General features: G+C 36.4%; 1 protein-coding gene across 1 annotated transcript in view; it reads right to left on the bottom strand.

The window, feature by feature from the left end:
* The window catches only part of TAF4B (TATA-box binding protein associated factor 4b), a 116,835-nt gene that overhangs the window by 38,814 nt on the left and 65,119 nt on the right, over positions 1–12,902 (bottom strand). Inside the window, exons 12-13 of the mRNA XM_082641720.1 lie at positions 8,777–8,902; positions 3,231–3,287 (exon numbers count right to left, since the gene is read on the bottom strand). Coding sequence (XP_082497846.1) covers positions 3,231–3,287; positions 8,777–8,902 — 183 coding nt within the window. The remainder of the gene's footprint in view (positions 1–3,230; positions 3,288–8,776; positions 8,903–12,902) is intronic.

The raw sequence follows: 12,902 nt of genomic DNA, 5'->3' as shown, positions 1-12,902 counted from the left end.
CCCCTGCTTATGACTTTTTTTTAAAAGGCAAAGATAGAAAATAGGAAAAAGATGGCCCCAAAGTTGGAACTAAAATGTTTGATATCCACAGACATTTTAGCCAGATGACAAGGTTTTCAAATAGATGGATAACCTGTCAGATCAGTAAGAATAGTATGCAGCAGGAGCTGCTTCAACAGATTCAGACTAGGCTGGAGGCAAACCCAAAGGCAGCCTATTTTTTTAAGTGCCAAATGAGAATGACAAAGTTGGAAGAAGTCAATAGGAAGGATGAAAAGAAATTAGACATCTTTATAAAAACCTGCTCAATTTAACAGTTTGTCTTTACACCAAAATGCAAAGAAGAAACGCATAGACTCTAAAACTGTATTAGAGAGAAGAAAACCCATGGGAGAAATGACCAAATCAAAACTCTAGTCCTGGGCTTCCCTGGTGGTGCAGTAGTTGAGAGTCCGCCTGCCGATGCAGGGGACACGGGTTCGTGCCCCGGTCCGGGAAGATCCCACATGCTGCGGAGCGGCTGGGCCCGTGAGCCATGGCCGCTGAGCCTGCGCGTCCGGAGCCTGTACTCTACAACGGGAGAGGCCACAACAGTGAGAGGCCCGCATACCGCAAAAAAAAGACAAAACTCTAGTCCTTAACAGTTGAAAGCAACCATGGATTATAAGACTACGTATGAAGGGGATTCAAGTTGTGATTTAATATTTATATGACAAACATCACTGCTGAAACATTCCTCAGGATCAATAAAGCCTACAACTTCTCTAAACAGTTCTTTGGAGTTCTATATTTGTAAGACACTGTCATTAATCTGTTTCCTATGCCCAGCTTGGTAGGCAGGTAGTTACCAGAAAAAGGAAAGCAAAGCAGTTTTTATATTGAGCAACGGTAAGGAATCTGTACTGATTTTCACAATTGGACAAAGAAAACTTCCTAAACAGCCAAATACCAAAAAATCACAAACCAAAGCTTTATGGTTTATAGCAGTGTGATAACAATTAGTATATCCCAAATGATAACCTTACAAATTACCATATAAGACAACAATTCAACTCTATATAAAGATAGGGTCAGTGATCTTGCAACCAAACAAAATATGGTGTGTTTGATTCTAAATTAGAGCCCCTTAGAATATTAAAGTTATTAAGAACTCTAGGGGACATGGGGATGACAAAAATGACAATATTTTACTTTCATCCAACATTTGCAACTAATAGAGTGGCTCTGTTCTTGGAACTGGGCCAATGTATTTGACTCTTTTTTAAATCAAAGATGATTTAGAATAGGAAACAACCAGAAAACTTTTGAAATATTTTGAAAGGAAAAGATATAGTCTTTTTAATCTTGCTAGGAAAAATAAATAAATAGAGGTGCAAAAACAGTGGGGAAAAAAAACAGGCTTGCTAAAGCACACCTGCTCTCATTGAGAGTTGTTTTTTTTTTCTTTTCACATTTGCTCTTACAATTTTCTTCAAAAAATGCTGTCTACCTATTCATCCTTCAGGGAATAAAAAACACAATTAAAAGAAAAACAAACAAAAGCATTCCATACAAACCCGAAGGAAAAATTAATCTATGATCCACATGTTTGTGAAGGTATATGAAAGAAAAACAGACAGGATAAGACCTTTAAGGATAAAGCGGTAAGTTTTCTGATATTTATTTTCCAAAAAGTGGGTGGGATTAGAAGATAAGCATCTATCAGTCCTAAATGAAAACAAAGAGGGACACTCATGATTCAAAGCAACCAATCAATCTATCATCAAACCAGACTTGCTGTAAGATTATAGGTACAGTTCTCGTGTTAACTTTTTTAGATAATATTTTTAGATAAATTTTCTGGAAAGAAATGAGTAACAGAAATTTTTTGTTGTTGAAATAAAATGATTCGGTTTCAAATCCTTTTTAATATTCTCCTTTCCCAGTTCTCTTCACCTCAATCCAGAAACCCCTCCATCCAGAGTTCATGTTTTCTTCCTTTTCTATTTGAGTGAAAATACACCACATTGATTGTAAGAATCTTACTAGATTTCCATTTGCTTTGCCTCAGCTCCCACATTAATCCAAACAATAAGGTCCTTTAAAACATTCATAAATAACCTGCTGCTGCTGGCACCTAGGAGCCGAGTGCAGCAATGTTAAGCAACAACAAATTTCATAGTTCAAGAGGCACAGTTAAGGAAAAAGTTGCTCAGGAAATCACTCTTATTTAGCACAAAGATCCTTAAAAATTGCATGAAATCAGTCAAGTAACTATAGAAACCAATTTCTTCAGCTCCATATCACACGTCTCACACCTCAATTGTCTTTATTATCATCTGCTGTCAGATCCTTAATCAGAAATGTGAACAGGCTTGATGATTTATTCAGCAGGGAAAAGAATCTGTAGGTCAAGTGAAAAATTTCACACACACACCCATACATACACCACATCTTCAACCTTAGGTACTTTCATTTCCTTCTGTTCTCAGCAGCTCTGGGGGCAACTCCAGTGAGATCCAATATTAAGGCTCAATTAAAATAAGCTCCAATTAGTGGAGCTTTTTTCTCTGGGGCTAGAAAAGTCAGGAAATGGATATTGGGAAATGTAAAAAGTCAGCTACTGAGAGGAGGCTGCAGACATAAATGAACTTATTTGTTGATTTCTACAGTTGCTATGCAGAGGCCTCTGGGAGTAAAAGCTTAACCAGTCTAAGCTATAAACTAAAACCCCCGCAGCTAAACATGAACTGTGTGAAACAAGGGCTCCATTCCAGAACAGAAAACTGCTGGGCCCAGAAAATTAAAAGCCAGAGGCGTTTTCCATTTAAAACTAAATCCCAGTACCACCTCCCAGCCAAAGAATTATAAGCAGTATCAGATTTACAAAACGAACAATTACCCTGGAAAAATGTAGCCTATTGTACAGTCCCAGATGCTAAATCTCAGAAGTTTCTTTTCTTTCTTTCTTTTTTTTTAATCCCACATTATATTCCTCCAAGTGTGCTGCTGTAGTTTACAAAGAGCCATTTCTAGACAGGCCTAAGCCTTGAAAATAAATTTTAAAAAGAGAGCACATAACTCATTGACCTCATTTGAAGTACTGCCCTTGCCTTCAGCAGTTCCTGTCCTTCCCCAAGGCTTCGGCAAATGGTATGCAACAGCAAAATAAACCCTGACCTAATTGCCAGGAGAGAGCTGCCAACCTTCCCTCAAACACAAAGACAAGCATGGTAACTTGAAAGTCCTACCTCTTTGGCTTTCTGCTTTAATCTCAGCTGTTCTGGATCTTCTTTATTGGAACGACTCTATCAAAGGAAAAGAAAATTTTAATAGAAATTACTAGCATCTAAACACCATAGTTGCCGTTAAATATTTAATAAATGACAATTTTCTCTTGTGATTGAAAACCTTAGCTCCAGGGGAAAATGCCTCAATCCAGTCTCGTGCTCTCCCTCCCACCTCCCCCTCCCTCTCATCATCTGGGCTGGCTGCTGCAGTTCTAGCCGGGAGGAAGCTTATAGAGAAAATGATGCTAACAATGTCAGTCAGGTCCAGTTGAGGCATGACGTTGTTCTTGTTGGAACACTAAAAACTGAAAAATGGATGGTAGAGATGAAGGAAAAGAAAAGGATAACTGTTGGCTCAAATGAATGAAAACAATCAACATTGGCTAATCCTTAGGTGAAGCCATTTTGGTAAAAAATATGGTATTTCAAGGACTATTAAAAACAAGAACGTGACGAACTTTGAACCAAATTTCTCTCTCTTCAAAAGTGTAATTTTTAAAAATTAAGAAATACATCCCAATGTTTTCATTAGAGTATCTTATCACCTTTGGGTCCTCTATAGCACTTAACAGAATGCTGTGCCCAAGAAAATGTTCAATAAATGTTTACTGAATGTCACTTTCCATACTGATTCAGTTTAACATTCAAAAAATGAATAGTCTTGCAGGACTGCTATAAGAAAAGAGCTACATTCTACATGTAATGCTATGATGGAACCAAAGGTAAGGAAAGAACTATATTTCTGACACTACAGACATTTGTCCACTGAAAAATATGCTGCGGATAGGTGTATTCTTCTTATTCTAATAAAGTTACCTAACTCCTTATAAATCTGAATATTCCATAACAATCAATAGCAGCTAACTAAAGATAGCTAACAAAATAAAAGCAAAAAGTATTTTCCTATTTACTTAGTTTAACTGATAACGTTTTTACTGATTGATCAGTACATCTGTTAAAGGAAAACACAAGGAAGAAACTTTATATTTGAGTGCCTTCTAATTTTAAACACCTTAATTAAATACCTACATAAGATTCTACCCAAAGCTAATATATTTTTTCTTAATTTTGTCTCCAATCTAGTAAAACAACTTCACTCTAGCCCAAACTAAGAAAACTCCCTTGTTATTCTAGTTATGTTAGGAGAGAATGAGTATATGTGTATTCACATAAAAATATGTGTGTATATGTATGTGTGTATGTGTATGTGTGTGTATATAATTTTTGCCACAGTATAAGATGGGCACATTTGGGTATCAAGTCTTTGTCAGTCAACCAGTATTTATTGACTATCCATAGTATATATTCTACTCTGTGTGCCATTGTTCTAGGCCTTGGAGATATAGAAATGAGGTAACAAGACAAAGTCTCTGCCTTCGAGTAACTTACATTTTAAGAAGAGAAAAATAAAACAATTTTATAGAAATTAAACACAGTTGTGAAATGTAAAACATTTATGATGGGGAAAAATAAAAAACAACGACTGATAGTGATAAGTACTATAAATAAAATAAAATAGGATAATGTGATAGAAAGAGGGGCATACTTCTATAGTCAGAACAGGATGGAAGACATCTCTGAGGAGTGACAACTGAGTAGAGATCTGAATGACAAGAAGGAGGCAGCCACATAAAGACCTGGGGGAAGAACACTCTTAAGCAGAAGGTGCAGTCACTGCAGAAGCCAAAAAATGGGAATATGGTTGGCATACTTGAGGAAAGAAAGAAGGCTGGTGTGGTTGGAGCATAAAGAAAAGTTGAGAGATAAGGCTGGAGACAATGTGCCGCCTTGCAGGTCATGATAAGGAGTTAGGCTTTGATTCTAGTTGTAAGAAAAAGCCACTGGAGGGTTTGGAGCACAGGTGTGAGATGCCACTGGCAGGACACTTTCGAAAGGTCACTCTGGCTGCCGTATAGACGATGCACTGTATAGATCCAAGACTGGTGGCACAGGCACACAGAGCAATTAGGAAGCTGTTCTAAAACAACTGCTGTAAATACAAGACTGAGAAAAAGATGAGGGCAACTTGAACCAGCATCATAGAATATGATGATAAATAACTAGATCGAAATACATGTTGGGGGTAGAGCCAACCAGATTTATTGATGGATTGGATATAGGGTGTGAAGTAAACAGAGGAATCAAGAATGATGCCTAGGATTGTGGCCTAAGTAATTGGAAGAAGAGAAAATTCCAACTTCCCGAGAAGGTGAAGACCAGAGCAGATTTGGGGAAAGGGAACTCAGTGTTCAGTTTTAGATGCTTCATTAGTAGTCTAGGATACAAACTTGGAGCACAAAGAAAGGTCACTGTGACTGGAGCAGAATGAGTGAAGAAGGGAGGGACATGAGGCAAGTTCAGAGAGAGAGGTGGGTGCCTTTAAAAATTTGGTAGTAAGTTTGGATTTTATTTTAAGGCAAGAGGAAGTCACTGAAGGATTTTAAGCAACAGAGACACACATGATTTGTTATGAAAACATTATCCTGACAACAGTATGAAAAATGGATTGTAGAAGGAAAAGGACATTAGTTAGAAGACATTATAAAGGTCCAAGGGAAACATGACTCAGATCAGAGTGATGACAACAGTGATGAAGAGAAGGTGGTGGATACATTTTGGGAACTGAATAGGAAAGTGAAGTGGATGTAGGGAGAGAAAAGAGAAAAAGGACTTAAAGATGACTCCTAGGTTTTTTTGGCTTGAACATATGGGTGAATAATGATGTCATTTACTGAGTTAGAAAATCTGTAAGAGTAGAAGGTAAAACTACAAGAAAGTGAGAGCAAGTATAATATACTACACCCGACAATAACTAAACAAGTATTTAAAGGTTTATAACCTTGTTTACAGCAGAGTAATTGGGAATAAAATACCAATAAACCACCTCGTTACATTGGCTGTGTGCTTGCTTATAATACTCAAGGGCTCGAGAAAGAGCATCTTCCTGTCCCAGCAGCCTTTCCCAGGACGAGAGGGGTCAGAATGGGGACTGAGACTGTGGGACAGTGAGAAGCTGCACAGTGACAAGGTTGTTGTGCACCTTGGCACATGAAGGTATAGACCAGAGGTCAAGAATGCAGGGTGATGAAGGGCTGGGGAAGACCCACCAAGGCATGGGCCAGTGGGCATGGCGGCCAATTACATGGGCAATGAAATGAGGGCAGGGGTAACAGTGGTAGCAGACAGAAGAGTCAGTCAGCATGGTTGCTTGGGAGATTAGTTACATTGATCAAATAAGTAAATTGAGAACATAAATAAATATATTGAGGATAATGAGAGCCAAGTTTCTGACTTCAGAGTAAGTACTTTTAAACATGGAAAGGTTAAGGCTAGGAAGAACCCCAAGATATCATGGAGATATTCATATAAATTTACAGTTTTACAATGTACACACACAGGAAAATAGTTATAGATCTATGTTTGTGTGTTTATATAGATATGTGTACATATCACAAACATGTTTCCTAGATCTGTCCATTTGACAGGGTCTACATGTAATGATACCCTCTTAGCAATGAGCACACTGTAGGCTCTAATCTTGATTTCTGGATATCATCCTCAACTAAAAAGTATACGGTTCCTTGGAGAACTGACTGATTCCAGGGCTGGGAAAGGATGAGTAAAAGCTGGGCCTGGAGTATCTTGTGCCTGAAAGTAAGGACATGCTCAGTGAACGATGGAAACATGATTAAAGGACAGAAGTGCCAGCTGGAAGGGTCTCCCACTCAGGAGCAATTTGAGCAACAAAATAAATAATGATAGTAATGGGTTACAACCTGTTGCATCAAACAGAAATCCACGAGCGCATGTTGATATAAATGAATGCATGAATGTATGAATGAATGAATGAGAGAGAAGAAAGCTCTTCCACAAAGCAGAGTACTAATAAACATAGAAGAGATGATGAAAATAAAGAATCACCATTTGGCAGCCATCACAGAGGTATGTGATTCACAGGTATCATCTATGGATGCTAAAGTTGCTCTGTGGAGTTTGATGAGGTATGGGATATTAGTATAATGCTATAATACCTTCCTACAAAAAACTAATTGATTACAAAGGGGGAAAGGGCAACTTTAAAATGGAGAGAACTGATCAAGGTTGCCTTTTGATAGAATCAGCTGAGAAGAATGAAGCATCATTTCCATGCATTCCCACCAAGAATGCATGACCCAAGTCAAGTTGTAAGAAAACATAAGATGAACCCAGGTTGAGAGTCACCCTACAGAAGGTAAGGCTTGTACTCTTGTACTCTTGAAACTTGTCAAAGACATGAAAGAAAAAGAGTGAGAAAATCTGACTGAAGGAATCTGATGACAACTGAATAGACACACATTCCTGAATGGGAAAATGGACCATGAAGGAAAAAGAGGGTTGAGACAGCTGGTTAAATCTGAATGGGGTCTGTGGATTAGATGGTAGTGTCATGTTATTCACGTCCTGACTTGGAAGGTTATACAGGGGAATGGCCTTGCTTTTGCAAATACATGCCAGCATGTTTAGGAGTGATGAGACATCATGTCTGAAGCTTGCTTTCAAAAGGTACAGAGAAAGACTAATTAGAGACAACAGTTCCACAACTTTGTGAATGTACGAGAGACCTCTGAATTCAAAGAAAAAAGAACAGAAGAAAGAGAATAATAACGGGAGTGTGCACCTGTGTACAGAAATGATGGAGATGGAGGAAATGCAGTAAAATGTTAAAAATGGGGAACCCCAACTGAAAAGGAGATGTATAGTTCTGGCAACTTTTCTGTAAGTATGAAATCATTTCAAAATAAATGAATTTTTAAAAAAGTGATTAGTATGTGACTAGGAACAAATATTCTAAAAGGGGAAGATTCCAATAACATTGGAAATCAAAACTGAAGCGTTTAAAACAAAAAATAACACTAGTATCCAACTCTTAAGACTGCTCCCCAAGGCCTACAAAGAAATGTGCAGCAACAAAACACAAACTATGATGGAACTAGCTCTCACTCCATCTGGCACTAATGGCCCAGGAAAATGCTTAAAGGAGGAAGAAAGAAAATCAATAATAGCCTTACCTGTTCTCTCTTTTAGTATCTCTCTAACCCATTCCTGCTCATCTTCTATTTTGTTTCATATAATCCTAATTATTCCTAATTTTTACCTATAACATTCATGTCCACTTTCCAAATTTTCCTCTCTCAACTTCAACTTGGCACATATTAAATCATATCCCTAAAAAGAACTTGAAAAAATTTTAAACATTTTTACTTGGGGAGGGAGGAGTGGTATGATGCTAGGCACACAGGAATTGAGAATGAGGAGACAAAAGATTATGTCTCATTAAACTAAATTAACTGAAAGCCACTGTACCACACCATCATGTGGCTGTGAGAGAATTTATTAGTAATTTCATTTTAAGAAATCCTTCAGAGAAATCTAAAGGCCTAACAAAACCAAGATAGTCAACAAATGATAAAGCCGATTCTGACCTCCTTGCCAGGCCATGTTCACTCATAAATCACATAGGACCTTACCTTGGCTGCTTTAAGTAACATTTCTCTTTCTTCTACATCCTTTCTCTGCTTCTCCAGTTGATCTAGCTTTTCAAGAAATTTGAGCTGTGATCTGGTGTCATTAGACAGGATGTAATTTTCACTTGCCTGGGGGAAAAAAAGTCTTACGATGATCCTAGGCAACACATTCTACATTAGGTCTTGTTATAAATCAGCTAAAGACAGTAACACAAACATAGGGAACTAAATTTACAGGAGGTAATATGTTTATTTCTGTTAAGCAAACAACAACAAAATAAGAACTTTAATCATCCTTAAAATTTGAGAGGTGATTAAGCATTGAAATTTCAAAGAGCTTTCCTAGTAAGCTTCATCCAGAGGGGAGGAAAAAGGAATTAAGCCAAGCAGATCCTAATAACTGGAAGTAGAAAGCAAGAGAGTGCACTGTTTACTTATAATCTAAATCTTTTTATTTAAACTATCGTCCATCTCAGCAGACCTTAATGATTAATTAAATCGTAGGCCTGTGAAAGACAAAAAATAAGAAACAATCATCTCACTGAAAAATATACCTAAGATGAAAGTTATCACCCTTGTTTCTATTGTTGAATTGGTCTAACCATGCCAAGTGAAGGCAACTTCTACCAAAATACAACATAAGACAAAATGGCAAACATTAATATCCTAAACCCTGTTGTAAGGATTTCCTTAAGCTATGGACTTGGGCAGAAACTATAGTCAAAGAAATTAAGTATACAATGTATAAATGAGAGTCATAACAGAGAAGTATAATTATTCATCTTCAATGTTCCATAAAATGATAAAATTTATACTGTTTCATTTATTCTGATATTCTACAGTGTAAAACAGTGCTTTACAATCTAAATATTTTGTAATTTTATCTGATATGACCACCTATCTCTCCTCCTTTAATACATGTATGCTTGTTGGGGGTGGGATGACTTCCTGCCATCTACTCATTTCAGTAATTCAGACATCCAAGCTATTGAAGGGAGACTATAAAATAGGAAAACTGAATGTTTTTAAACATTTAGTCCAACGGTCAGTGCGTGGCTTGGAAATCTGGATACAGCACCATTCCCATCTTTGTTTTATCCCATGCTTATGGTTGATTCAATTAACTGGGACTGAGAGATTTCATATGCCCAAGATTCTTTTTAAATTAAATTTTTATTGTTGGTATTTAACTAGATCAAAAGAGTATTACATAGAATAATGAACAAGGATGTATTAGTGCTACTTATTTTACTTTGTGTTTAATACAAAAAGAATTCTCAAATGTTTTTAAAGTTAAATAATACAAGATAGAATATGGAATACATTATAAGCCAACCATAGAGGCATAAACATAATAATCAGTGGTTTCTTAAATACTTCATTTTTACCATTTTTCTGTTCCTATACCCTGGAGATAATTTACTGACAGGATTTAATTTAAAAGGACAGCAAATGCTAAATTAAAAAGGGGCACAGACTTTCTAAATTTGAACCCAATCTCATTTCCATGCTAAGATTCCTTCTCTCTCTTCCAACTCAGTACAACTGCCTCTTGCTTAATGCATACTTCCTTTACTTTTCCAGTCCTAAACAACTGAGTGTCTTCCCTACTTCTACCGAGTCTCCAACTTTATTTAAACAACAGTAACCCCAATCTTACCATGATGCTTCCTGTCTACCCAGCTGGTCTAACTGAAGTCTTCTTGCACCACAGAGTCAGGTGGTTTAGCAGTGAAAATATAAGGACTCAGACCAAACAATAACATCATCAAGTGAATCCCATCTAGAGAAAGTACTACAGCCCCTTTCAACTGGAAAACATGAAGTTTCTCCATGGCCACTGGCATGTAGAAGACTCTAACATATCTTCAGTGGGAAAAAACCTGGCAGCAAGATCAAAAGCTTTGTATCACGTGTGTCACTTTCTACTTCTTCACTTAAATCTCAGTTTATGGACTATGATTAATTAGAGAATTATGTCTAACCAGGTGAAAGATTATCAAAAGTAGAGGGATTTCAAATGGAAAGAGATGGTGGGATTTTGCTTTTAATAAAAGTAGCTCACTTTTGTGAAATTCATGGAGTAAAATTTCCCATACTGTACAGATAAAAATAAATCCTATCAGGGATGAACTGAAATATAAGGACAGGGCTCAGTCTGTGACACAAAGATTATTACAATCAAAGTCTACAAAATAAGTATATAATTTTGAACTAGATCCAAATATAATTAAATGATTATTATTTCTGTTTAAAGAAGGATGATTGTGTAGCTGCTTTTCTATATGTGCAAATTCACACAGTGGCATTAGCTGTATTAAGGAATAAGTGTGGGGAAAGGTGGACAGGGGAAAATCAATCAGGATAGGCAGTGTCAAGACAGAAGGTTAAGAAGGTGTTAGCTTTAAGCTAAGTTATTGAGTTTCTAAGTGGGGTAGATACTATCCATTTTGCCTGGGGCAACTAAATCCTTGGAATATGTGTTATTGATATACACTAGAAGAACTACTCCATCTGAAGGCTATACATAATAGAGCTTTGGATGGCATTCTGGATAGTAAAAATTCTATTCCATACTAAACGTACATGCTACATTTTGTATAGAAACAGCCTACTGTAAATGAAAGTGCACTCATGTATATCTGAAACAACAGGGTGTTTGAGGCAGGAAAAGGGGAGAATCCAGATGTGAAAAATTATAAGGCTCTTTAAAAAGTTACAGTAAAAAGACAAAAAGGAAGACTAATCCCCCAACATCCCAAAAGTGAAGGTAAATTGTTATCAATTTAAATTAGGTTACTGCAAATTTAGGATGCTAATTGTAATCCCCAAGGTAACCACTAAGAAAATATCTAAAAAATACATACACACACACACACACACACACACGCAAAGGGAATCAAAACAGTATACAACAAGAAAAAAAATCAAACAAAAAAGAAGGCAGGTAAAGGAATGCCAAAAAAAGCTGTAAGACACACACAAAAACAGAAATAGCAGAAGTAAGTTTTTCCTTAATCAGTAATTACTTTAAATGTGAATGGATTAAACTCCTCAATCAAAAGGTAGAGACTGACAGAATGGATAAAAAGCAAAATCCAACTATATGCTGTCTACAAGATATTGGCTTTAGATAAAAGCACAAATAGGCTGCAAGTCAAAGGATGGAAAAAAATATTCCATGCAAATAATAACCAAAAGAAAGCAGGGGTGGTTATACTAATATCAGGCAAGACAGACTACTTTGTGTCAAAAACTGTTAAAAGAGACAGGACATTATATACTGACAAAGGGTGAATTCACCAAGAAGATATACACACTAGACAACAGAGCCCCCAAATATATGAAGCAAACACTGACAGAACTAAAAAGAAATAGTTTTACAATAGTAGTTAAAGTCTTCTATACCCTACTTTCAATACTGGATTGAATACCTATACAGAATATCAATATGGAAATAGAGGACCTAATACTATAAACCAACTAGATCTAAAAGACATATATGAACACTCCTCCCCAACAACAGCAGAATACACATTCTTCTCAAGTGCACATGGAACATTCTCCAAGACAAACCATATGTTAGGCCACAAAACAAGCCTCAATAAACTTAAAATGATTGAATTGTGCTAAGAATATTCTCTGACAACAATGGAATGAAGCTAGAAATCAACAACAGAAGGAAAACTGGAAATTTCACGAATATGTGGAAATTAAACAACATACTCTCAAATAACCAATGAAATAAAGAGATCTCAAGGGAAATTAGAAAATACCTAAGAGATGAATGAAAACAAAAACACAATGTACCAAAACTTATAGAATGCAGCAAAAGCAGTGCTCAGAAAGAATTTTTTTTTTTTTCATTTTTTTTTTTAAATTTTTTATTAGTTTCTGCTTTATAACAAAGTGAATCAGTCATACACATACATCTACATCTACAGAAATAAAAAGGATTATTAGAGAATACTATGAACAACTGTATGCCAACAAATTAAATAACCTAGAAGAAATGGACAAATTCCAGAAGCGCACAAAAATAAACACTGATAGTAGGGGTTTTTTCACAGCTTTTTCTGATGATCATATATTTTTAAGTCAGTCCAGCAAATTCTCACAAAGATTTATA

Source organism: Mesoplodon mirus (genome assembly GCF_964341445.2).
Source record: "Mesoplodon mirus genome assembly, chromosome: 13".
Classification (NCBI taxonomy): Eukaryota; Metazoa; Chordata; class Mammalia; order Artiodactyla; family Ziphiidae; genus Mesoplodon; species Mesoplodon mirus.
The sequence above is the reverse complement of the archived record's forward strand: the minus strand, read 5'-3'. Positions and strand labels throughout refer to the sequence as shown.